This window comes from Heliangelus exortis, chromosome 2 (assembly GCF_036169615.1).
Source record: "Heliangelus exortis chromosome 2, bHelExo1.hap1, whole genome shotgun sequence".
NCBI classification, from domain to species: domain Eukaryota; kingdom Metazoa; phylum Chordata; class Aves; order Apodiformes; family Trochilidae; genus Heliangelus; species Heliangelus exortis.
The window spans coordinates 17,438,604-17,464,694 of NC_092423.1; the positions used below are offsets into that span (position 1 = coordinate 17,438,604).

At 38.7% G+C, this 26,091-nt stretch overlaps 1 protein-coding gene across 6 annotated transcripts in view; it reads right to left on the minus strand.

Annotated features, from left to right (window-relative positions):
- Positions 1–26,091, minus strand: part of MYO3A (myosin IIIA) — a 121,166-nt gene that overhangs the window by 12,120 nt on the left and 82,955 nt on the right. For 3 of the 6 annotated variants that reach the window (XM_071734996.1, XM_071734995.1, XM_071734997.1), the window contains exons 20-33: positions 24,317–24,470; positions 23,179–23,267; positions 22,139–22,268; positions 21,848–22,018; positions 19,625–19,704; positions 19,448–19,489; positions 18,927–19,004; positions 16,573–16,778; positions 14,362–14,473; positions 12,051–12,213; positions 11,314–11,400; positions 8,506–8,629; positions 6,384–7,359; positions 5,572–5,710 (exon numbers count right to left, since the gene is read on the minus strand). In XM_071734996.1, coding sequence (XP_071591097.1) covers positions 5,572–5,710; positions 6,384–7,359; positions 8,506–8,629; positions 11,314–11,400; positions 12,051–12,213; positions 14,362–14,473; positions 16,573–16,778; positions 18,927–19,004; positions 19,448–19,489; positions 19,625–19,704; positions 21,848–22,018; positions 22,139–22,268; positions 23,179–23,267; positions 24,317–24,470 — 2,551 coding nt within the window. The remainder of the gene's footprint in view (positions 1–5,571; positions 5,711–6,383; positions 7,360–8,505; positions 8,630–11,313; positions 11,401–12,050; positions 12,214–14,361; positions 14,474–16,572; positions 16,779–18,926; positions 19,005–19,447; positions 19,490–19,624; positions 19,705–21,847; positions 22,019–22,138; positions 22,269–23,178; positions 23,268–24,316; positions 24,471–26,091) is intronic. The other 3 variants (XM_071734998.1, XM_071734999.1, XM_071735001.1) reach the window with 3 other exon arrangements.

The following is a 26,091-nucleotide window of genomic DNA, read 5'->3' on the forward strand; positions in this document are numbered from 1 at the left end:
AAGTATAAAGCCAGGCTCATAATAAAGCAGAAAGAAAACAAGAGCAATAGCAGTAATTGTACAGGTTTTGTAGAGGGCCTTGGAAGTAATCAGAAAAATGCAAATTTAGTAAATGGAATTCCAGGACTTGATCATGAGACGTGAAAAGCTATTACTGCTTACAACATTTATGTGCACACCTTTTTACAGTCCTGATTGTACTCAAGCAAGTAATTTGCATGTAGAAAACCACTGCTTTTTAACATTCAGGTTAGTAATTTTTAGGCATTGTTTATTAATGGGACACTTACCACAGCCAGATTTTGAAATTAGAATTGATGACTGCAAATGCTTAGCAATCTGGAGAAAACAGAGGGATGATTCTGACACAGACCTAGAACAAGGAACTGCAAGAGACCAAGAACTTTCCAGTTGCCTCCAGGAGTTGAGAATGCTTGACCTCTGAAGCCTAAGTCCTGCTAGCCCCACCGAGGGAAGCAGTTTCATTCTCTGTCTGAACCTAATACTCTCATTCTGGAGACTCTGGTGAACTGGCATTACTGCTATTTAGGAGAGGATGTTTAAGGAAAATGGCTGTACTCCTGTGACCTCCCAGCTCTTCCACTCCATATGGATATGACTAGGTTCCAACACAGATCTTCCATGTCCTGAGTACAGGGTATTCAAAGGGCCACCCTCCTAGCTGTGAAAGATCAAACAGAAGTTCTTGACTACCCAGCTTTTCTCCAGTTCCATGCCTCCTTGCTCCCGGTCTGGCCATTCACTCACAAAGAATTAAAAACAGTCACTGAATGCTGCTCTGCATACCCACGGCTACACAGGTTCCCTTTTTCCTGAAAAAGCTGCCCGCCAAACCCATGCAAGCAGTGCTGCAGCAGCCTGCAGCAGGAGGAATCTTGGATGAAAACCCTTGCTGCTTTGTGCAGCTGAAAAGATCCTCAGCTGCACTGGAGTTCCTTCAATCATGTGAGTCTCATTCTAAATATAGAAAATTCTCTTCCTGAGATTGTAATTTAATATTTACAAGGATGGGTGCCATTTTGCATTGGGAGAAAAAAAGAAAAATAATTGCTCTCATATTGACCAAATTCCCTTCACTTCAGGCTTGGAACTCAAAAAAATTGACAGTGGCATTTGTGCCTCTTTTCTGACACCACTTTAACACAAGGCTCACTAGCAGTCCAAAGGTGCAGTCCTGGGATACAGCCATTTTTTTTAGCTGAATGCATTTAACAAGTAAATATAACCTACTCAGAAATTCGAGCCACAGGGTATATTGTTTATTCCAGGAACCTTGTGCAGCTGGTAGGATTGTGGATGTAGGATTCATTTAACTTTTCTGCTCATATCTTCTTTAAACAGCAGACTTTGCATTTTTATTAAAATAAACAGTTTGAAAATCTTGAAATGTTTCTCACAATTCACCATCCAGCTGCTCTGCAGCTCCCCTTCTGTGGGTAGCAATGTAGTTAAATATTCTATCAGAGATGCTGGTAAATTCTCAGAGTGAACAACAGCCATGTACCTATATATGAAGCAGGACAAGTATTCCTATCTGGCATACAGTTATGAAGTACAATTCACAAGTATATATATATTAAATACAGTGCAACCTAAATGAAATGAATATTTACTTAAATATTCTCAATACCTGGTTAGATTGTATTTGTTCTAATAAACATCTAATTAAGACAACACAGCTTTGTGACTGAGCTCTATAAGGCTCAGGTCCAACTGTCTCACAGGCAAACTGGGGAATTAGTGCAGTGTTTTCTCTTTTGTCAGTGCCCTGTGCATTGGTCATAGCTGGAAAGGAAACAGTTTTCCTGTCATGTGAATTACGTTTGAATGTAGAAAAAAAAAGATCTTCCCCTGGACTACTTAGTAGTTATAAAAATGTCTGTGGGGATGTGAGAATTCTGGGCTCAGGTTCCCACTGCCATCACTCCATATCTTAGGTGGTGCCCAGTGTACAACTGTGTTGCAGAGAGTGAAACTTCACATCATGGCCAGGAAGGCTGGCAGAACAGTGTCTGACTAGAGCCCATCTGGCCTTCCCTCTTGCTTTTTAAAAGTTCAATGTCTGGAAAAAGTCACCTTCATTACATTTATCACAAGTAGCCACATCAGTTGTTTGAGGCACTTGGGTCAACAACAGAACACAGCAAACACCACCTATTGCTGCCCAGCTCAGACCAGTTGGGCAAGAAGGGCCAAGGAAGCAGACCCAGTCCCAGACCCACACCCACACCCACACCCAGACCCAGAAGTACCTGTTCTAGCAAGGGAATGTTGGCTACAGAAAGATTTGGAACATGAGTTCTAATGAGAACAGGAGGAAGGCTGGTTTTGGGGTGATTTGACATAGGGGAGCAGAGCCTTCAACTGGGAATTGAGTCTACTCTTAGTAAATTCACAGATGACATCAAACTGGTGTGGAGTGTCAATCTGCCAGAGGGCAGGAAGATGCTGCAGAGAGACCTGGACAGGCTGGGTCAATGGGCCAAGGTCAACAGCATGAAGTTCAATAAGACCAAGAGCGGGGTTCTACACTTTGGCCACAATAATCCCATGCAGTGCTACAGACTGGGGAAAGAGTAGCTGGAGAGCAGCCTGGCAGAGCAGGTCCAGAGAAGGGCAACAAGGCTGGTGAAGGGACTAGGGGAAAAGTCTTTTAAGGAGAGGCTGAGGGAGCTGAGATTGTTCAGCCTGGAAGAGACTCAGGGGGGACCTTATCAATCCCTAAAACTCCCTGCAGGGAGGTTGTAGGCAGAGGGGTTTGGGCTCTTCTCCCAGGCAGCAAGTGTCAGGAAGAGAGGGCATGGCCTGAAGCTGTGCCAAGGGAGGTTTAGGTTGGATATCAGGAAGCACTTCCTCATGGAGAGGGTGATCAGGCATTGGAATGGACTGCCCAGGGAAGTGGTGGAGTTGCCATCCCCGGAGATATTTAAGGAAAGGCTGGATGTGGCACTTAGTGCCATGTTTTAGGTGATGTGGTAGTGTTAGGTCATAGGCTGGACTTGATGATCTTGGGGGTCTTTTCCAGCCTCACTAATTTTGTAATTCTGTAATTCTGTGAGTAACCAGCTGGACAGCAGAACACTGGCTGGAAGGGCTGGTTTAGTTTGAGACAGAGGGAGCCAGCTCATGTTTTGCAGTGTTTAAGGGCAGGTCTCAGCATGTAGGACAACTTCAGCTGGCCTACACTTTAGTGGCATGTTTCTCTGTAGTGAGTTCAGTCCTGGCTTCTTAGTCTAATAGCGCCCACTATTCCATTTAAAATGCAGTCATCTTTGAACAGAGTAACTCCTGAGCTCCATATTCACCTTGTCTACATGCCAATTTGCTGCAGTTTAATAAAAAAACAAAGCATGTGTCCACGATATTTATTTTGGGGAGAAAAAAAAATTGAAAAAATTCTGCATGAGCCATCTTGAAATGTGCATGCCTTGACTACAAAGTCTGTTTTTATCTATTTGAACATGTGCATTCAAGACTCTCTTTTTGATGCTACCTACTGTTTAAACTTATGATTACTATTTCTGACACTTTCTGCAAAAGACAGGATAGCAAACATTCAATTTTTGTATCCACAAGAGAAAAAAGGGGGACCTGTAAGTTGTCTTTCCATAAAGATCATGCCTGCTGCACAAAAGAGCTAAGTACTCACACATTGCATATACAGACCACTGTTGGAAGAAAACAAAGAAAATAAATCTCCCTTTTGTTAAGACCACACAACATGAGCTTGTAAAAAAATAATCTTATTTTCTTCTATTCATTAAAATGAGGCAAAGACCCTATCACTTATGCAACCCAACAACTGTTTCAGTTTTGTATGAAAAAGCATTTTGACTTAGTTCAAAGAAATGTATGACATCTTTCATGTTTGTGTTCAAAAGGATACAATGCAGCACTTTCACGCCTGTCACCATTGGAAAAACACTATACTATGACATGACAGGTTTAGAGTAGCAGGACATTTTCAGTGGTAAAGAGAAGTGAAGTGGCTGGCTGGTCACCACTTTAAGCAGGATTGCATGCACAGATAACAACCTCTGGCATCCTATTGCCTCCTGTAGAGTTACTTAAATTTATAGCAATGTGAATGACTTAGCTCCAATGTGCATGTGGCATGAATATACTGATACATTTTCACCTGGTTTATCTAGATAAGTGATGAGATCTTTAACTAATTAGAAGAGGGTTTTCAGTATTCCCTTCCCCCTCTGTCTCCATCTCTTCTCTAGCTTCTGTAGGACAATACATAAGAACCAAGACTTATTATCCAAAGCATGATTTTTAATGCCTCAGGTTTATCTTGTCAAAGATCAGCAATATTTAATAGAGAACTCAGTATAAACCCATTAGTGACAATCACAAGCATTTCTCTGTCTTTGATGAAAGATTATGGCATTTAATTTTCCATTTCACATCTGTCTTCTGCAGCCTTTGCTACCGAAATCAGGTTGAACCACACAGATTAACTCCTAGCAGCCAGTATACACTTAAGAGACTGAAATTTTGTAAACACCAAGACCTTATTTTAGCAGTTTGCTCATTTGAGAGGACTGCAAAGGGAAAGTGAAGTACTTTTAGGATCTCTTCAATGTAGCTATGGGAATATAAAGAAGTTTCAGCACGTACAACAACTGAACCCACAATGCTACAATGAAAATAGTAAAATCAGCTCTGGGCCATGATCCCAGATGTGCAGAAATGAGCAGAGATCTTCCCCAGAGGCAGTGGGATGGCATGGGCTGGCTCTAGAGCCCCTGCAGAAATGGAGACCCACCCAGTCATCTGCCATATTTGCATCCATCTTTTTCCACTCCTGTGGCCCAAGACACAGACTAAGGAAATCTGCTACATCTGTTCCAACTGAAGAGGCTTGAATAGCTCAGTTAGATCTTTGTGGACCTCACTGCGGAGCATAGGTCTAAATCATCTGCATGCTTTGAATACCGTATCTTCGACCTTTATTCTCTCAGCACTCCTCACTGTCACCTAATCTGCTTTAACTGTGCTTGCTTACTTCTGGGAACCCCCACCACCCATATTAGCTGGAACATAAATAACTTTGGAGTATATTTTAAGAGGTAATGTACTCTTAAGTGTGTGAGTTAAATGGATGCCAGTTATTAATAAAAAATTACATGTAATTTTAAGGACATATCCACCACCATGGGTACATGTTTTGATAGCCTCAGATGCATTTCTGGATAGGTTAAACTTTACTGAGCATAAATGTGACAAACTTTGATAAGCTGTTCAGCACAGCTGTTGATTCATTCAACAATCTTAAGAAGCACTGAAAAAAAAATACCAAGAAAAATGGTAGCTAAATAAATCCCAAGCAGGCTTCAGTATTTCTCTAGAAATAAGGTTCAAGACATGTACTGATACAGGGCTTAGTAAAAAAATGAACAGTCTGTTATACGAGAAGCCAGAGCTAACTCAATCTACATGAGATTGGGTGAGGTATTGGCAGACCTGTTTTAAAATGATAATTAAATTATAAATTATAATTATAATTATAATTAAAATGATAATAGGAAGGTTCATCACTACCTGACTGACAAACATGAGAAGAAAGTTGGCCATTAGCTTGCTTATCTTTGGAGAGGGACATGGGTCTCAGCTGATGTGACAATATCATCTCATTCAATTTTTGCTGCAAAGCTAAGTAATCTTCAGATAATTTTGATATCTGAAAAATATAAAATAGCATTTTACATGGTTATATAGTAAGTATTAATGTTCCAAGGTAATAAAATGTGAAATAGTAGACTAGAGAATGAATTTAAAAGGTATCGCACCACCTATTGCACTGTAGGCCCCTACAATGCTTACCTTCTTATCCCCTCTTAAAAAGGGAAAAGAAATTAAAAAGACACATAGGAAACTCCACATTGCAGCTCAGTCTTGCAGCTGCTTCATACTGGTTCACACATGTGAGTGGATGGGTGCCCTGCTGATGTGAAATAGCTTCTACAGCTGGAGGCACGCTTCAGTGCACGTGTCCTTGACACTGGCACAGCAACTTCTAGTTTCATTTGCAGAAACATTTCACAAGTTTACTGAATTAAGGGCCTTGCTTGGTAAATGCGTATTTCAACAAACTTAAAGCTTCTGCATTTAAGCTACACCAGGTTAAAAATAACATATACTTTTTGCCAGTGCTCTAACCTATCTTTCTCTTTTTTTTTTTAAAAATGTTTTCTCTTGCAGCTCACAGCATGCATTTTTATAGAACACCTATTACAAAATCTTAGTCTCAGTTTAGACAGTAAAACCTTAGTGCCACTGAAGACAGTAAAATAACTGCTATTCTGTCGTTTCTGAGTACTATGCTCAACATATGCCGCTTATAAGCTTCTTACCTGCCTCGAAAAGGCTGCCAAATCACAAGCCTCTTTCTCTGAATCTGCCTTAAGTGTCTTAGAGTCTTCAGCCTCCCTACTGGTGCTTTTCTTATCTTTTGTTATGTCGGGATCATAATCTTGAAAGTGTGCTGTTCCTGTTGGATCCTTTATAGTTTTCTCTTCAGTTTTGCAGGTTAGTTTCCCTTCTTTTCTGAGCTGACCCCTCCTTCTGTAACCCCGGTAGCTGCTCTGAATAATCACTGCTGCCTTCTCTTTGTCTTCTGAACCTTCTTTTTCTGCCTCAACTTGCTTCCATGAGCCTCTTAGTGACTCCTTTCTTACAATTCCTCTGTATCCTGTAGGCATAATTTTTTTATGTTTCAGGTGGTTTCTTTCCATATCCCTGTCAGTCCTGGGCTGCACCATAGCAGATTCTTGATTTTGTCCATATGCACTGAGCATGTCTTGATTATATTGCTCTTGCTGGGGACCAAGGTCAGCTGTGATTTTGAGAGATTTCCTGGGCAGGTCTTCCAAAGAGTCTTGTTCTTCATCTTCACCAACATCTTCTACTGCAGAGTTCCGCTTCACAGAAATTCCCTCTCCTTCACTAGATGTTTTCTGTTGTTTATGTACATTCCCTGTGTCACTGTTCTCAGAGCACTCACTGCCAGCAACAGTGTTATCTTCATCTTGAGTCTCCTCATCTGATGCTTCTTCCAGTGTATCATATTGAGCTGGCTGCAGTTGTGCTTCAAGGAATTCCACAGCATGTAATTCTTCCTCTGATATTTTTTCATGCTGTTCCTTTATTTTTTTACGGACTCTGTAGCCTCTGTAATGGCTCTGAACAATGACAGCTGCTTTTTCTTCTGTTCTAGGAAGAGCACTCATCACTTCAGCTGGACTTTCCTCATTATCTTGAAGTTCTTCATACTTTTCCTTTCTCCTAATGAATGCTGCATTTTCAGTTTGTTTCCTTCTAAGTGATTCCCTGAATGGAATAGAGTTTTGGACAAAAATTATAGTTGAAAGAGATGAAGGATAGTGACAACTTTACAGCTACATTTGGGGGCTTTTGCCCACTAAATAGCAATTTGATACATTGCACTATGGGAAAGATTTAGTGCATATAGCTGGAATTAAGGACATCAAACAAATTTCTGCCTTTCTGATGATTCTTTCTTAAAGTGAAGAGGGACATGCCTTTTTAACTCTTCATGGAGAATTGCTATGGGCACAAACTAGGCTGCATAGAGGCTGATAGAAAAGTAAATAATTAATTTAAATTTTAACAAAAACTCAAGACAAAAACATTCTAGCATCTCAAATATGCATATCTACACACAAATCTAAATGAATTAATGAGAGAAAACTGCTTCAAGTCACACCAGGAACGCAAAAACAATGATATTGGGCAGAGGTCCAGGTCAGTTTTAAAAGATCTAGGCCCTAAACTGCCTTTGTGTCCATGAATAAAAACTCCAGTGCCAGGTGAGATCTGCCAACCTGTTCCTTCCCTGTGAAAGACTCTGGGTACCTTCACAGCTGTTTTCCACCTCTCTGGACTAGTCTCCACCTACTTAAATGCTCTCACAGAAAAAAAGAATGGTGATGAGCAAACTGTTGCTAGCTCCATTTCACAGATTGGGACCACAACCACACTGCAGAGATATTTAGAATGTTGTTCATCTCACCTAACTTTTAGCTGTTTGATCTGAGCAAGACATCTCGGTTCCCACTGTCACCACCTATACTTATCTCTAATTAGATATATAATATATGTATCTCATATAACAGTGGCTTAAGACGACATTCCTGCAAATGCCCATTTCTCACTTTTGTCTGTGCATTTTTTATGATGAGCTAGTTCCTAAAAATCAACTAATCTACAGGTTTTTACAAGTGAACACAATACTGCTGATCTTTCCCCTTAATATGTTTTTATTCCCTGGTCTTAAAAATTTGAGAAAATTAGAAACTGACATTAAATATCTCCACATAAACGTACACACCTCTGCATACATATCTAGAATAATCCTAATTTGCTCCACTTGTATTTTACATTGCTCTTTGTCAGAAATATAGTTACTGAAAATGGACACATTCGAGTGACAGAAGATAGAGAAAATAACACTACCTCCTCCTTTTGAAGATCTTCCTCTCCTTGTATCCCCTGTAGTGAGACTGAATTGTTAGTGCTGCTTTGTTTCTTGTCTCAGTTAGTTCTTTCCTCTTTTTCCTGAGTAAGTATCCTCTGGCAACTGATACAAATTACAATATAAAACAACCTTAGGCAACAAGCAGTGGGTGTCCCATACATTTCATAGAGTTAAATTATAACAGCATTAAATGAAAACCAATAAAGAAATACAGACTCAGGTGGTTATTATGGCCATGTTTCATCTGAATTTACTCTGTTCCAGAAAGCTTTTTGAGATTTCAGAAAGCTGCACTCATTCTACATAAGGCTACAAACAAGCTCTTTCTTTGTACGTTATTGGGTAAAGAAAATACAGGAAGATGCAGAACAAGGCAGAAGCCCAGTGGTATAGAAGTGCCTCTAGAGCACAGTGCTCTCAGCTTCACGTACCTGCTTTGCCTGATTCAGGCAATTGATTTGATTTTCATTTCCCTGGGAAATGCCTGATGATCAGCCTATAGAGATTATCGGGCTCTCTTCTGGAACAGGCTGGGAATTAGCTGAACATCTACTAGATCAGAAAGAAGCTGAAAATTTTATACTTCAGCAGTTATGGCAGACTTAGCTCATGCTCCTTTTGCAAAGACTCATTATTCAAAATGAGCTTTTGCTCAGCATGAAGGATGTGCTAAGCTCCACAGTAACCAGATGCACTGTGGCTCTGGTACTTGCTATTTGTGCTTTGTGGGACGCAAAAGTTCAAGTTTCTGGTCTGAACTAGGATGAATAAGGACTCAAACATGGGTCTTTCCTGAGACACGTAGGCCCCTAAAGGCTTGACGCAGTTGCCAGCATATAGGCATCTACTGCCATCTGAAGTGGTCCAGGATAGCAAATGCATCCACTTGGAGTTGGCAGAAAGAACAAGGAAGAGACAACTTTCTAGAGAGAGAAAGTTGGGTATGCTGCATAAAATCATGCTGTAAGCCAGGCAAGAAAACCTAGGGTATTTTGAATTACAATAGATATGTCATTTGGGGGCAAATGAGCTGAGCATTCGGTGCTTTTGAATAGAATGAATCAAGCTTTAGGCTCTGCTGCCTATAAGAGGAGTTTAGACACCTAGGTCACTTCTAGACATCTGCAGTGAAGTGTCTTAATCAGAAACTGAATTGCATTCAGGATGTCACTTCAAAAATTTCTGAACTTGCAAATAATTTTGGAATGGGAACTGGCACAGTCTCCACAGAGCTGTGACTTGGACAAGTCTGCAATCCCAGGGATTCAGCATAAATCTGCTAATCCCGGGCAAAATAAAAATAACATTGTGCTTTGCCAAAATACTTCTGTTGTAGTCTAATTCCAAATGCAGTACCAAGCCTATGGGGATAGAGGATTCAGGGGATTATGTACCCTGGGGATGTGGTAGATATGGGAGCTCTTACTCCAACACCGCTGAGTGTTCTGCATCTTAGGGAAAGGCCAAGCTCAAGAAAGGGAAGGGAGTGTAAGCAGTCTGTTCTAACACACTCATACAATTTGGTACTAGGTTGTATTTGCTTCAGTGTTCTGTACTCATAATTTAGACAAACCTAAGTTCAACTAGATGCAGTTGTTCAGTGTTAGAAGCACTGTACAGAAAGGACATAAACTGCATCCTGATAGTAGGGTAAAGGAACACAAATACCTCTTGGAAGCAGCACAATTTTTTTTTTCTACTGCAGTCTTGACACAACCTTAGAAATGTGCAAACTGTAGAGCACTTGAAATACTTCTATAGATTCTTGGACTTCTAAGCCAATCTTCATTCCATTTTCATACAAAACCAATTCAGGATGAGTTATTTTGAAATAAATCCAGTTACACTGTCAATGGACAAGCCAATATAAGCTAAGTCTGATCTTTTAAGACTTATTCTTGTTCACCTTTGAAGTTTCCTCAGAACTTTATTATGAGATTGTAGCTGTCTGAGTATTGTTTTCAAACTGGAAGAGTTTGTATTGCTTTACAGATAAATGGGGGAAAAAATCCTGTGAGAGCTAAGCAAAAAATTGACTTGCATTTTGTTCTGTCTTCTTGTACACTGAAAAAAGTTTAAATGTAACTGTGCATAGGACTGAGAAGGTAGACAAGGAGAAACACTGGGGAGATCAACCAATAAAGCAAAAGCTAAATAACTTAACTGTCACCTTTCAGCTGTGTCATAATTTTTGGCACATCACCGGATTTTATTCTTAGTACAGATTGTTTTCTATACCAACTGCATCGAAGGGCTCTTTGATATAGGGAGGAAAAAAATCATGTCACATAGCATACATCTGGGCCTAAGGTGATTATTGTTGAACAGTTTTGCCATGTTGGATCAAGTGATGGCAAAAAAGGAATCCAAGACGAGTGAAATTACAAGTTGAGTTTTCTCAGACATAACTATTAATGTTACATTAAAAAAATTGTTCCTAATAGACCAGCATTAAAACACACCTTATATGCAGATAGTATCATAGGAAGCTTCAACAAGAAGAGCTGTAATACTTGGACATACCAGATTAGGAGTGAAAAGGCTTGCTATGGTATTTAACCATCCCACTTCACAGCTGTGGAAAGTGGCCCACACCACTCTGAGGTACAGGTAATGGAACATATTGACCAGTTTCAACCACTATGTATAGATATGTAATAGACAAACTATACTTCAGAATGTGAAAATGAGCATGCTCAATCAGTGTAGCTAGGTAACAGCAAAGAATCTGGATCAAGAAATGTATGAATAGTATATTAAAAGCCATGAAAGCAAACAATTCTTACCTGCTTGAAGTCTAGTAATATATTCTTCCACTTTTTTATTTCGTTTTGCATTTTTGTATTCTTTACGAGCAACAAAACCTCTGTAAGCTGAAAAGATGTTAAAATTAACAGAAGGCTGGGTACACAGAAGGCTGTAAGAAAAAAAATGATCTGGAAAGAACTACAGACCTATATTAAAAATATTTTCTGGGCTTTATCTTTCAAAAACATGGCAAACAAGTACAAGCAGTAAATCTACATAAAAACTATGTTTTCTGTCTAGTAAAGTTATTATGAATAAAATTAATACAAACCATGTGAAAGTCAGAATGTAGAATAAGATGATATTTGAAATGTATTAGAATTTCAGTTGATTGCCCCAACAACAGACTAGTTGGTTTTATTAACAAGAACAGTTACTGCATTTTATTTTTATTATATTATACAACCTTGTCACAGCATGCCAGAGTAATATTAATAATACCTATACAATATCATCTGTGCAATCACATCCTTCCATTGTTCAAATTGCCTTTTAATGTAACATCGATCAATGTAGCTTCACTAAAGAGATTGTCATAACCTGGTTAAGAGAAACTGTGCTTCATAAGAACAGATATCACCAAGTATAAGGTATTTTATCAAATGAAACAGCAGGAAAATAAATAAAAAACCCCACATCCAGCATGCACATCCATCTATCAACTCTACACATCTACTAGCTTTAAGCAAAATGTTAATTATTTTAAAGCTATTACCTGACTGTATTTTAATAGCACTTTGCTCCCTTTGTTCCTTTATCTTTTTGTATCTCCTGGAACCCAGCCATCCTCTGACACAAGCTTGAATCAAAATAATCATGTCAACCGTCTCCTTTCGCATTAAATTTAGCTGTTCCACATGATAGTATTTGAGGAATACCTTAAAAAGAGCAGTCAAACAAATTAAAGTTTTAGTTTCCTTTCCAGGCCCTGTATTCACCAAATCCATTTAACATAAACAGGACTTACAGCTTGGTTCCAAATGATGAAGACTCTTTAGCTGTGGTATATGAAGGTTCATTCTTATTGAATACAGGATTGTAATTGTTTAGTTTACCTCAGTCTCCCTTTCAAAATCTTTTGTCACTCCCTGCTTATTCATTCTTTCACAGGAAGATGTTTTAAAGTCCCAGTATAAAGTTTCAGTCTGTAACTATAAATCTGTTTTCACAACTATGAGGCTGACAGTTTTGCTAACCTCACAAATCTAATGTATGTAACCCAAACGTGATACAAATATGAAACCTGCAGCCTCTCTGCTTTCCAATTTTAAATCTAAGTCATTGCTTATTTACTAAATTGCTTTTATCAAATATAAAGCTTATATAATCCCTGAAAAATTAGTCCATCAGAAGGGATACAAACACATAAGAATCATAGAATCTTACAATTTTCAGGGCTGGAATGAACCTTTAAGATCATCTAGTTCCAACCCCCCTGCCATGGGCAGGGACATCTCTCACTAGATCAGGTTGCTCAGAGCCCTGTCCAGCCTGGCCTTAAAAACTTCCAGGGATGGGGCTTCCACCACCTCTCTGTGCAACCTGTTCCAGAGTCTCACCACCCTCATGGTGAAGAACTTCTTCATAACTTCCAATCTAAATCTTGCCTCCTCTACATTCCTGCTGTGTATTAGGAAAAAATAAAGTAGGTAAAAAGAGCTTGTGCAATTAAGACAATAATAATGCTAATTTTGCAGATTTCACCTGATCTTAGGTTAACCCTAATTAAAGTAAATGTAAGCTATAGACCTCACATCTCAAGATATGCTTCCTTTGGCTACATGTTGTCTGTTAGCCTCACTAAGACAGCAAAGGAAAACAAAGGTTGAGGAGGAGGTAACATGTCTTAGCACAACAGTTGTTTCTTCTCCAATGAAGTGATTTCAAAAGTTTAAGATCCATTTCTCTCTCTCTCTCTCCCTCTCCACATTCTTCCTGGGCACTTCTGCTACATTAGCAACTAGAGTCTGTGCAGTACTTGTCTGATGGATCTGTCAGGTGCGGGTGGGTGGGTGTCCCCCTCTGACACTCTAGGAAGACTAGTGAGCTAGAAACAAAAGCAAGAGCATGGGAACAGACATGGTTTTCTCACTAACAGTCTTCTGCCACTTCACATATAGGGGATCATCTTGCTATCTCTTCCTCCAGTGTTCAGCAAGGTCTGCCACAGAGACCTCTCCCTGGAAAGCCAAACCCTTTTCCTCTCCCTTTGTGAGTCTGATTGCTCCAGAGAAGAAGTACAACTTGTTTGTCTTAAGAAAGCTTGAACTAAGCTCACTGGGATCCTGACTACCACATTTTGAAACAAAATGCAAGCAGTCCTTTCATCCCATAATGCTTTGCACTGTGGCCCCACTGAAGCTGATCAGAATTTTAACACTTACAGGGTCAGGATTTCAGCAGATGTCACAGAATCAGAATCACAGGATAGTCATCATCTCAGCCACCAGAGCATGCACTAGAGTGCATCTTACGTGTTTCTTAAATACCTCCAGGGATGGTGACTCCCCCACCTCCCTGGGCAGCCCATTCCAGTGCCTGACTACTCTTCAGTAAAGAAACTCTTCCTAATATCTCAATTTAAACCTCCCCTGGTGCAATTGCAGACCATTTCCTCTGGTCCTGTCATTATTCACTTGGGAGAAGAGGCCAACACCCCCCTCCCTACAACCTTCTTTCAGGTAGTTGTAGAGGACAATGAGGACTCCCCTCAGTCTCCTCCACACTAAACATGCCCAGTTCCCTCAGCCTCTCATATGACTTGTTCTCTAGGCCCCTCACCAACTTAGCACCTCTCCTCTGGACATGTTCCAGCACCTCAGTGTCCTTGTAGTGAGGGGCCCAGAACTGAACACAGTATTCCGGATACTCTCAGAGAATAGTACTTGGCAAAGTTGTTTTTTTTTTAAATCAATAGAGAGCAAGAGCTACTCCAACCAAATGGGTGAGAAAACAAATTGCTTAGTAAGTTAACAACAACATACTTGCAATATATAATTATAAATTATAATTAATTATAAAATTACTTTAGTTTTTCCAAGAACCCAATTGTCAAGATGCGCTTTTTCCAAGATAGCAGCACAGGTCTCTGGGCTGACTGGAGGATCATCATTTGTTTTGTAACAGATGAGGTAATACCTAGAGACAAAGATATGAGTCTTTATTCCATTAATGTTGAGCAATAGATGCACGTACATTTAAACCACTGATTTAAATAATAAAAACAGTTGCATGACAGAAAACAAAGCACTGAAAAAAACAAAACAATCTAAGAAAGAAATTGATGCGGTTTATATTTAGTACTGAGAAACTCAATCAAAAGTGGATAAGTAACATATTGCACACCCTGGGGCATTGATTTATTCTATATCAACACCAGAAGGCTTTTAAGAAGTGTGTAACCCAAGCAGATTTGCACATCAGTTCTTTGCTGTTTTGGCTCTCTGCATTCTGTGAAAGTGATTTCAGTAGTGAAAAAACAATATTTTAAAAGTTTTTTTTGCCTTTATCAGGTTATTTAATATCTAGAAATGTAATGAAAATTTCATCTCTTGTCTCAGGTTCTAGACAAGCCACCTTTAGGATAGTTAACATGATGCATCCTAGCTCTTGTTACCACCTTGGATTCAGTTTTGCAGACACTTCTGAACATAGAGAAGCTGTCATGACATATGATGAGCATTTAATCTGGCAAACTCATTATTCAGAACTAATTCTGAGTAGAAAAAGAAGTCAGGATGCTCATTAATAAAAATTACATGAACATACCAGTTCAGCTTTTGGGTAGAAAAATTCTTTTCCATTCCAGGACTTCCCAAAATGTTCTGTAACAAAATTAACCATACCTATCTTGTCTTTTTTAATTTGGGAAAATTACATTAATTATGTCTGCTTCCTGAGAGTACATTCTGCTTTTTTTTCTTATTGTGCCATTATGCACAAAGCTTGGGTTGTACCAACTTTAAATAATGATAATGATTTCCTCAAGATATAATGAAAAAAAGCAACAATGTTGATTTCTGCATTAGCACCAATTTCTACAGCTCCTTTACTTTTTTCTTTTTGTGACAAAATGAATTGGCTTTCTAAAATTCTATAATTATGCCACTATCCCAGGTATACCTGTGACTCTCAACTATTTAAAAAAAAAAGGCAGGGATATAGATACTTTAAAACAAATCTTTTTTTGTTTGAGGGACATATCATGAGTGCAGAAGCTTTGCATAGCCTCACAGCCATCAGAGGCATCTCCTCTCTGGAGAGCTACCCTGTTATGTTTGCTGCTTTCCTCCCTTTACTTGAGCAGTAATTTTTTTAAAAAAAAAGCAGTAACCAAAAGCCATAGCACATCTTGTTGCAGTGACAACCACCTTTTCCCATGCTGTACTCTTCCAAAACGGTAGTAGTCTCAGGATTATTCTTTCCATGAACAGTGCTATAAAAACATCAGTTTGTCCTCCCTCTCTCTCCCTGTGCACCTTCAGCACTCTGCTGCTAGCTCTCTGTTTCTAGTGCACTATTACTTTTAAGTGCTTCTGTCTGACTGGGAGTTGCTTGCTTCTTCCCAGTTTTGATTTCTATTCCATAAATCCCAGTTCTGTTTCAGCAGAATACTCAAGGTCTTACATGTCAGACAGAAGTACAGATTAAGTGCTTGGGATTAATTTTTTTGGGTGGACAAAGAACAAACAGTTAAAAAATTATAAAATAATAGTGGGCTAATCACTTTTCTTAACAGATTACTAGTACTTTGAAATTTTATTATGACAAAATCATGACAAAATGAACTTCTCAGCCCTACAATAGGTGATACCCTAGATGACAGCAAACTATCATCCACCCTGCACAAGCAGATGATGCACAGTGCTGAACATCAGGAGCCAGAGAAACTGGTGATCAGTGGATGCTATTCCTCCAATTTCTTTGCTTTAATTTGAAGTATGACATTTCTAAATCTCAAGTCCTTGAAGAAAACTTACAATTACAAGCAAGACATTTTTTACCCAAATGCACAGGGACCCCGAAACAACCGTCTTGAGATGCATCATCTTACCATACCAAACCAAAATTGGTCACTAATTGAGTGCCTAAACTACTCTTTGTCATCCAGTCTGTAATCATCTTTGTCACAGGAAATATATATGCATTTTTTTCTTTAAAGACCATAACAAAGACACTGCTGATTCTCAGCAAACATTGGGCAGCAATGATAGGAAACAAAAACCTTCAAACATTACCGTTTTATGAAGTTAGCAAACAGTATACGGTGTGAATAACCCTGTCTGCGAATCCTTGCTGTCTCCAGAATTCCTGTGTAACGCAGCTGAACCAACACTTTTTCTTTATCAAATTTGTTTGCCTGGCGGTCATTGTTTGGCTTGATGCACCTGACAAAATGAGGCTGGCCGACGACCATTTTGGATAACAAATCCATCAGAGAATACTGCAAGAAAATAACAAGGTATCTGCCACCAGGATATTGGTAAAACTTGTATACAGGTCCTTGTGTAGGTGAAATTTATCAAATTTATCAAACTTATGTTGAAACCCATTTACCTTCAGTACTTTAATGGTATGATGAAATAAACCACCCAACAACAATTCTAGCTTTGATAAGATTTCTAAGTTACTAGTGTATCCTGGTTGAGAGAAACACTGATTCCAAGTAGATATACCAAATTCTACCCAGAACATTCTCATGAACTGCCATAACGTCTAACATATGACAGAAACTCCTTTTATATATTTGCTTATCTTGGAGCTTTCTTAGGTATTTACAGACCACTTTTTCTTTTTCCTGTTGTCACCTATTTCACCCGGAGAGTAAATCATCTCTCTACAGATGGGAAGTGGAAGAGTGATGAGTTGGTAAATATTGCCACCCCTTCATTAGAACGGAGGAAACTAAGGTCATCCCAGAAAAGGAGCTGCTTGAACTGCTCTGAGGTAGGATGTTGCTGTATAGGCTGATGGTGATGCTATAGCTCTCCTACCAAGAGGAAAGTTTTGAGGAGGGCAAAACTACACAAAATCACAATTCCAAAGCTGCACTTTTCACATCTCAGTAAGATGCTTTCCAGGAATATGCAAGAATTAAAGAAACAGAGCTGAAGAAAAAAAAAATATAGAGTTTTCAGATGAAGACTTCGGAGTCTATTTACTTTCGTAGTGAGCAATGTAAAAAATATTATTTCTTAATCATTTCGAGCTACATTTACATTTCCAAATCACTTGGGAAATTTGACTATCAGAGTTTGTAGCTCCTCATGCCAACTGAGGTGAATCTGGCTGTAAACAACCATGACTGGCATTTTGTAAAATTGCTTCATGGGAGGATCTTATTAAAACACAAATGAAGAGATTCATTCCTCAAGATTGACCCTGATTCATCAGAAAGGAGGTAATGCAGTTCAGCAGTAGTTTGGATACATGAAACTAGTGTAGGACATCAAGAGCCATATGTTTCCTATTAAAATGTGCAATTCCATTCTGGGGAGATGCTGCACCATGCAGCAAAGTGCTTAATTAGCTTCATCACTAGTGTGCCAATTGAACACAAACAAGTAGGACAGGCTAATGGATAATTTTTTTTTCCACTCAGTCTGAGGTGGCAGATGCTTTTCTCAATCACCCTTAGATTTCTGCATATGAGTAAACCAGTGGAGCTGAAGCTGAATCTTCATTTAGGAGCATTAGCTAGCATGAACTGAGCAGAGATTTCCACTACAGAATGTAACAACAGAAAAGTGTAAATATAATTAATTCATTTGCAGCCTCTGATGCTTGATGTGCTGGTAATGCACTGAATCACAGACATTAGATTTGAGTGAGATTCAATGAAGTTTTCTATCTAGAGCTTTAAAACACCATCCAGATTTGGACTAGCATGATGCCCAAGGTAAGATTATCCTTCATAGTCTGCAAAGCTGTGGAATGGATCAACTTAACAGAGATCTTGCCTTTTACTGTTCTCTGTCATGGATGTGAACGAATGCTTACAGGTCATGAACACCACCTCAGCTATCTCTGTGTTTCTGCTGGGAGATACAACTTAGATTACAACTAAGTGCTAATTGGAAATTCAGAGCTGAACCCAAGTGAACTAATATTGTGCACTACTTTGAAGGAGAGAAAGTTCTTCACATTTGTTTTCTATTGCAGGACCAGCATCACCAGCCAGTGTTTCGGAAGATCAAGAGTAATGCTGAAGGAACCACAAGGATGGACTCAAGACAGCCCCTGAGCAGTGATTATCAAATCTTTCTTTGAAGCACCTGCTCCAAATTAACTGACGTCTTGCTTCCTAACTCTTAAAGAAATTCTATACCACTAATGTCCAGTGTCTATCTCCTTTGATGGAAAAACAAGCAAGTGACAGATCAATACTGATCATCATACATCATCATAACAGAAATCTGGATGTATAATCAAGTACAATTAAAGATGAAACATCACAGTCTCTTCTAGATACTTGTAGTGCATGGACTGTTGCACCATATATACAGTTAACAAACTCTGCATTTCAAAAAGTTGAAAGAATAAACATACATTTTACTCTAGAAAAAAAAAATCAAAAGATCTGATATCTTACTCTAAAATAAGAAGCAACTGTCTGTGTTTTCATGCTGGTTGTCTCTCTTGGATGATGCCCAGTATCTCCTGCTTCAGTCTATAACGATGAAGACAGAAAATTACACTTTAACCTCTGTTGAGCCTGTAGCGTGTTTTCCAATGTGACAACAAAGCACCCCTCAGAGATCATTGTTAATTTAAAAGAAGTATTTTAAACAGAAAAAGTTACAGCATGACAACTAGCACAAATTATTTACACCAGTATGTTACAGTACTTTGCTACACAATACACAGATGTTCACAAAAACACACACAACACAGCTTGACAAAAGAGCATCTAAATAACTGCCACAAATAATCAGACAATGTCTGAGGTCCTGTCTGTTATTTCATCATCACTGTTATTTTAGTAGTTCTCTAAGGAACTCGATTATGCTCCACACCACTTGTACTTTTTGCTACAACACAGCAAGGAATTTTTTTTCCTCTGAAGTTGTCACTAAACTATAGCCAGAAAGAAGGGAAATGTTAGGTTTTTACCTCACGGAAGGAATATGAATTGCAAAACACAAAGATATCCAGCTAAACAGAAAAAGAAATAGGAGAGGGAAAAAAACCAAGGAAGGGGTTACTTGCTTACTTTTCACAACAATAACAGTATTGCCTTTCTAGTTTAAATTAGAATTCAATGAAGAATTGCTAAATCAGTTTTCTTACCTTTGTATGACTGATGGATTTCTGGGGGGTCCACATTTGGTAACTGATTGTAGTTTTGCTTTTAGTGTGTGCCAGGTTACCTATGGGAAAATGAAAGATGAAAGAAACCCAAATGTTTGCATTGGATCCAAACTATAAACTATGCTGGACACCTAGGACATGCTGCCAATGTAACAACAGGATTATAAAGGTCATTGACTTTTTCAAAGTATGTCCTTATTTGCCCTTGGGATCAAACAAGTTCTGAACAAGTTGTATGAAGATGGAACATGGACTGAATTTTCCTCCTCAGCCTTTATGTTACTTACTAGAGAAAAAAAATAAAGAAAACAGACTTCTGCAGCAGGTAAGAATGCTTCACCTTAGAGCATCCATTGGGTTCATCTGGTTTTCCTGTAAGGATGTTATTGTACCATTCTAGTTCTAAAGCTACACATATATTAGCTAAGTAAGTAAAAAAAAAAAAAAAAAAAATGCTAGCACCTTTGTTTGGCCCTGAGAACAAGTGACATGGTATGACTCAAGTCTATACAGCTAAACTGTATACTCCACTATACTCTTTTGACTTCCTGGTACAAACGATGTTGTATCTTTCCACAAAGCTTGTTGGAAACTGGTCTGTGCTTTCTCTTGAATTTTGATTGAGTATTTCTGGAAGACTGCTAGCTGACATAGTTCAAAACTCCAGGGGTGTATGCTTAAAATTAATCAGACTGGGAGATTCTCTGGGAGCATTTCAGCTACTGTTCACTGTCCCTGCTTGGTCTACTAGCATTTACAGTATCTTAAGACTCTGACCTTGGAATTCTTAATGTAAATAAAACTTTCACTATGATGACTCAAAGAAATAGGTGCATTGGAATGATCTACGTAGACAATGGTCTTCTAAAGGAGTAAAGAAAATTCTGTTGAGCTTCCCTTCATGTCACTCTATGTTAATAAACCCCAGTTATTGTTGCATGCTGCCATTGCTTCTGCCAATAATATAACACCTCTGGAATCTCATTCTCCACGGGGAGAGCCTGTAATCCCCCTGTGACCAGTTACCAACAGTAAGAGGTAGGTAAGAGTTGGATAAACATCTACAAATATGATACGTTGAGCTAATGCATCATGTATTATGTGATGATATCAAGTGTTAAACCTCCCTTGGGCTTAGCTGAATATCACAGGGTGGGAAGGACAGAGAGGATTACTCACACCTAACTCGAGTTATTTGAAAGTGAGGTGTCTATCTGAAAGATGTTGCTGTATTCAGGTGAGAGGTACCTTAAGAGGATATTTATCACATCCTAAGAGAAACACCTGAGACAGGCAAGATAGGTTGGACTCTAGGTAAACCTCTACATTTCCACTGACTCTAGGTGAATAACTTGGATCAGAAATCTAACTTCTAGTTGGCTACAGCTGGATGGTTTGGGTCTGTTTCAAAAGGCTACAAACAGTGTTCCATAATATTTAACAAGAAGACTAAACTCCAGATTTATCTTGCAAAACATTATATAGGACATGGGATCAGTTCTTTGGGCCCTGACTTCATCTCTACAGAAATTATAGTTTAGTATCTTAGCAGATATCAACAAGTCATTGAATTCAGGCAAGGACATTGAGCTCAATGTCTTCTCAGGAAAAAGAGGCCTTTAAGACCAAATTCTGCATTCCACCATTTACAAAGCTCCCTTTGTAAAATTAGGAGTCTTGTTAAAACCTCAGTTTCTGTAAGCTATGGTAACATTTTAGAGAAATTTCCATTTGGCTCTTCTAATTTAACTTTTCTATTCTACTACAAGTACATCTCCCTTGTAGTTGTACAAGACAGTAATGTCGTAAGGTACTTACTGTATGGTATCAATGCCATCACACACGGAGTAATAAAACACAACCAGTCTGCTAACAGCTTGCATGGAGACTTATGCATCATCCTAAAATGGCAGGTAGGGCACTGTGCAAGGACCTGATTCAACTCAGGTGCAACTTAGGAGTCATTTCTGTAAAGCCAGTCATATTCCTTCACCTCAATGTATGAATTCCCAGAGGAAGAGCTCACTAGTAGAACTCCATCAGTTACAGATTGTAAAGGAATAAAAGACTGGGGAAATAAAGGTGTGTCTCCTCACTCTTTGTAGAAAATGCTAGGAGGTCTCTCCTACTTTAAAGAAAAATTGCACTGAGACAAAACATGTAATTTTTATATGCCTTGTACAAAAAAGGCCAGTGACTTACCTGATCCTTTCTGTTCAGACCTCAGCTGGAAGGATGCACTCCACTCCCTGTCTTGCTCCCCTACCCTGAAGAAGGGACCCTGAAAGAAGCCTCTATGACTTCCTTGGCATTTGACCAGACCAATCTCTCCCCTGCAGCTTGAGATGGCTGGGGCTCCATTCTGTATAGATTCTAAGGTTGGATAGTTAGGCCACAGAGTGTATAATGTCATCAACAAATGGTCAAAGGAAAGCTAGAAGTGGTCATCACAAAGGCTACAGAAGAATAAGCTGGTTACCACAATAGCAATACCTGTTTTTGTAAGAGGGTGGGTTACCAGCTGCCGTGTCAGGTTGTTTTCAGACGATCGCAGTAGCAGCACAATATCAGCTGGCAGTGTATCTCTATTTTTGGCTAGGAATCCACTTGCATTATATAGAACCTGTTTAAAAAGTGCAGTTATGCATCTTTTGGCACTTAGAAAAATAATTGTAAATTTAAGCACTCTGGCATATGGCTTTTAATATAGCAAGATACACAAATAGTTTTTAGCCATCAGGCTCACTCTTGTTCACAGTCTTTCTTTTCATCATTAAATGTTCTAACTCTTCAATATGGAGAGCCATTATGGTGCAGAATACTAAAAGCAAATCCATCACACCAAAGTAGCTTGAGACATTTATTTTCTCTAATGCAGGTATGTTAATATTAGTTTTAGCCAGTGTGGATTTATGACTAGGACAAGTGCACTGTAGTCCTCCTTTACACCAGTGTATGTGTAAATGCACTATTAACAGTGCACTTGAATTCAACCACATCACACAGAATTACCCACATAATTGTACAATATTTGTCTCATTCATATCTTGCTGCACTGGACCCAGGACTTACCACTGTTTCTAGAGATCTCTGTATTAATTATAGAGGAAGTTTGCAAAATCATAAAGTGTATATTGGCAATTTAATTTCTCTAAAAATTCCAGTAATGGTGCACCTAACTCAAAATGTACCTGACTATTTCAGTTATGCTACAAAGGACCCACAAGAAAACGTGGCCTTTGAAGATGAGAAGATACTGACATATTTAATTCAGAAAGAACCCTCACAGAACAACCCAGTAGCAGTCTTAAATTACAAAACAGGCTTGTAAAGGAAAAGGAAATAAATTGTTCTCCAGTTCCATGGTGAACAAGATGAGGAGTAAGGAACCTGCATCACAGCAATGGAGATATAAGGTAGACAGTAGGAGAAACTTTCTAATGAAAAATCTGGTTGAACACTGGAACCAGCTAATCAACCCATCTGACCTCTTCTATTTCCTAATCCACAACTAATATTATTAGGTCTCTTACCTTTCCTGCATAATGATAAATCCCAAAAGTCAGATCTACTCTTTTGGGTCTCCAAAAATATTTTGACTTCAAATTATCTTCAAATTTTTCTGAAAAGAAACACATAGCTTATCTTACAGGAGTTAGTGTACAATAATTGTCTCTGTTGACGCTGTATTCCCTTAAGATATTGTATGACTTCTCAGACAGTTCAAAGGCACAAAACAGCCTCTGACAGTTCTAAGGACAAAGATACCATAATGGTCTTGTAACAGAAGGCTGGAGAATATGGGGGCTGTTGGATCAGTTACTTACTTTGCACCGTTTTTTTTCTATCTGACCTCAGAAAATCACTTACCTTTTTAAGCTTTTTATCTTTATATATGAAACCATATAATATTCCTTCCTAAAAAATTTACCAGTTGACTGAGGGCCTCTGTACTGTAGACTAGAAAGTATGATAATAGGAACACAACAAGCTCATATAATTGCTTTAGCATGGGCATCATTACTGGATATTCTTAAGTTTTGTGATTGGTTAAAACTCATCTGACGATTTGCACATTCAAAAATGAGTAAACCAAGGATTTATCTGCACAGAAACTCCGCTGAAACAACAAAATTGACTGTATCTGCAACTACTCAGGATCACTGGAATATTCAGGATCTGACTTACAACATGTTTAAGTGTTTTAATTTTAATTTCTGAAGAGAAAAAACCAGGAAGCATAATTTGCTGAAAGGGACTGAGGCAGGCTTGCAGTCATTCCCCTCAAAAAGTACTACAATTCTTGTTCAGATACAGCTCACCAAAAATCTCAGAGCTGAACATGACTCAACTTTGGAAACAGTGTTCTTGGTATTCAAACCTAGAGTTTTAACTCAGTTGGATCTTTAACTTTCAAACCTTGCAGCTAAAAAATCCTGAAGGCAGGAGAATTCAAACCCTGGTTTAGCAGCCTAGCTTCATTTGTACTCTTCACTTTTCTCTATCAACTTGAGAGACATATCCATCTTTGGATGCCTCCCTCAAACCTACTGTGACACTGGGAAGTGGGCTTACTAAAAACATAACTAGCATAGCACATAAACTGGACATGCCAAACGATCACCTTTTCAGGGTGACATCCTGAAAAACTGAAATAAACCATATACTTACCAACAAGTGTCTGATCTGTTGCTTGTGGGAATCGACTCTCCTCATCCAGCAGGGATAATAAACCCATTGGTTTCTGCAGAAACATATCTAGGAGGGGCCTGTTGTCCTCATATTCTATAACTCTGGCATCAACACCTTCATATAGGTACTCATTCTGTAACAAGCAACAAAGGTATGCTTTGTCCATGTATAGAGAACCACTTCAGAAAGTAAGTCACAAACCATCAATTGTAGCAAATTAAAACCACACTGAAAAAATACACCCCAGGGACTAAAGACATCAGGAACAAATGTCCATTGGGATGTGTCACACTATGAGGCTATAGATCTTAATTTGCCTTTGGATATGGAAGGGCTTCCTATGGCATACCCAGTAAAGTAAGATGCTTTCCAGGAATATGCAAGATTTAAAAAACGGAGTTGACGAAGATAAAGCATAGAGTTTGCAGATGAAGACCTCAGTGTCTATTTGCTTTCCTAGTATGCAATGTAAAAAAATATTTCTTAATCATTTGGAGCTACATTTACATCATTCCCAAATCATTGCTCAGGCCAAGATTTGCAAAAGTCAATTACAGAGGCCTCACTTGTTGACTCCCCTCCTTAAACACCTGGTAAAGTTCTTAGGTGGAGAAGAATGATGCACACACTTTCTAATTGTTAAAGAACAGCTTGCATACTTTCTAAAAATTAAATAAATTGTCTCATATTGGTCTCTACAACATTTTCACTTCTTTTAAAGAAGTGATTATGGAAGGTATTTAACAAGATTAAAAAACAATAGAAAAGGTAGGGGTTTTGTGAATTTTTTATTTTATTTTTTTTCCCCAAAGAATTCAAGTATCTTTGCATCTTGTCACATTAAGAAAAACCCATTAACAAATGCTGTGCCCGTAGTGTGTTGAGATGGTTTTATCTTGAAAATAATTTAAATTATAGCTAAATTATATACTCTAGGGACTGCCACCCTCCATCAGGTTTGCCTGCATTATGTAATGCACTAGCAGCTCCCCACTGTGCAGAGCTCTTGTATATACTGGGACTGCCCTCAGCACTGTGCAGGTTATACTGTAAAAGACATAATTTAGCCTTTTGGTCTACTTTAAAAAAATAATTTCTCTTCCAAACAGTAGGACTTTATAAAAGTGTTGTATTAATGTATGGTGTAAACATCACCATTGTGCTATCCTGAATTCATTGTGAGAACAGTGTCATAAACATGAGTGATGGTTAATATGAATGAGTTCCCAGACCTCTGACCCTGGAAGACCTCTGCTTATGTGTCATTAAACTGAGTCTGAATGAATGAACAGGGCAATATATTCAGCATTTTGAAGAGGAGTTAACTGTCATATACAACAGAAAAGCACATGTTTTTAGACTTCATACCTTTGAATGTAAGCCAGAGAGAAACAGCAAACTTAATAAAATCATTAACACTGTTCCGGAAGTAGAGGCCCAAATAAAGAAATCTGCTCATCCTTTTGAAAGAGAGCACAGAAGATATTCTTAAATCCATCCAGTATCCAGACTGATCTAATTTCTCAGTACACTTTTCACTTTCAGGATAGCTTATGGCTCAGTTTATATGCCACCACAAGGGTGTAAGTAGTAAGAATCTCTTCCACATCTCAGACCGATAGTGCTAACTTCATTCTTGTCTTCCCTCAAGCAATGGACAGGTGGGGTTTTGCTTCTTAATCAATGGTCTGACTAGCAGGACAAGGCAGGAGAGTAATAAATGTATCACTGATACAGGCAAGAAGTTAATTATA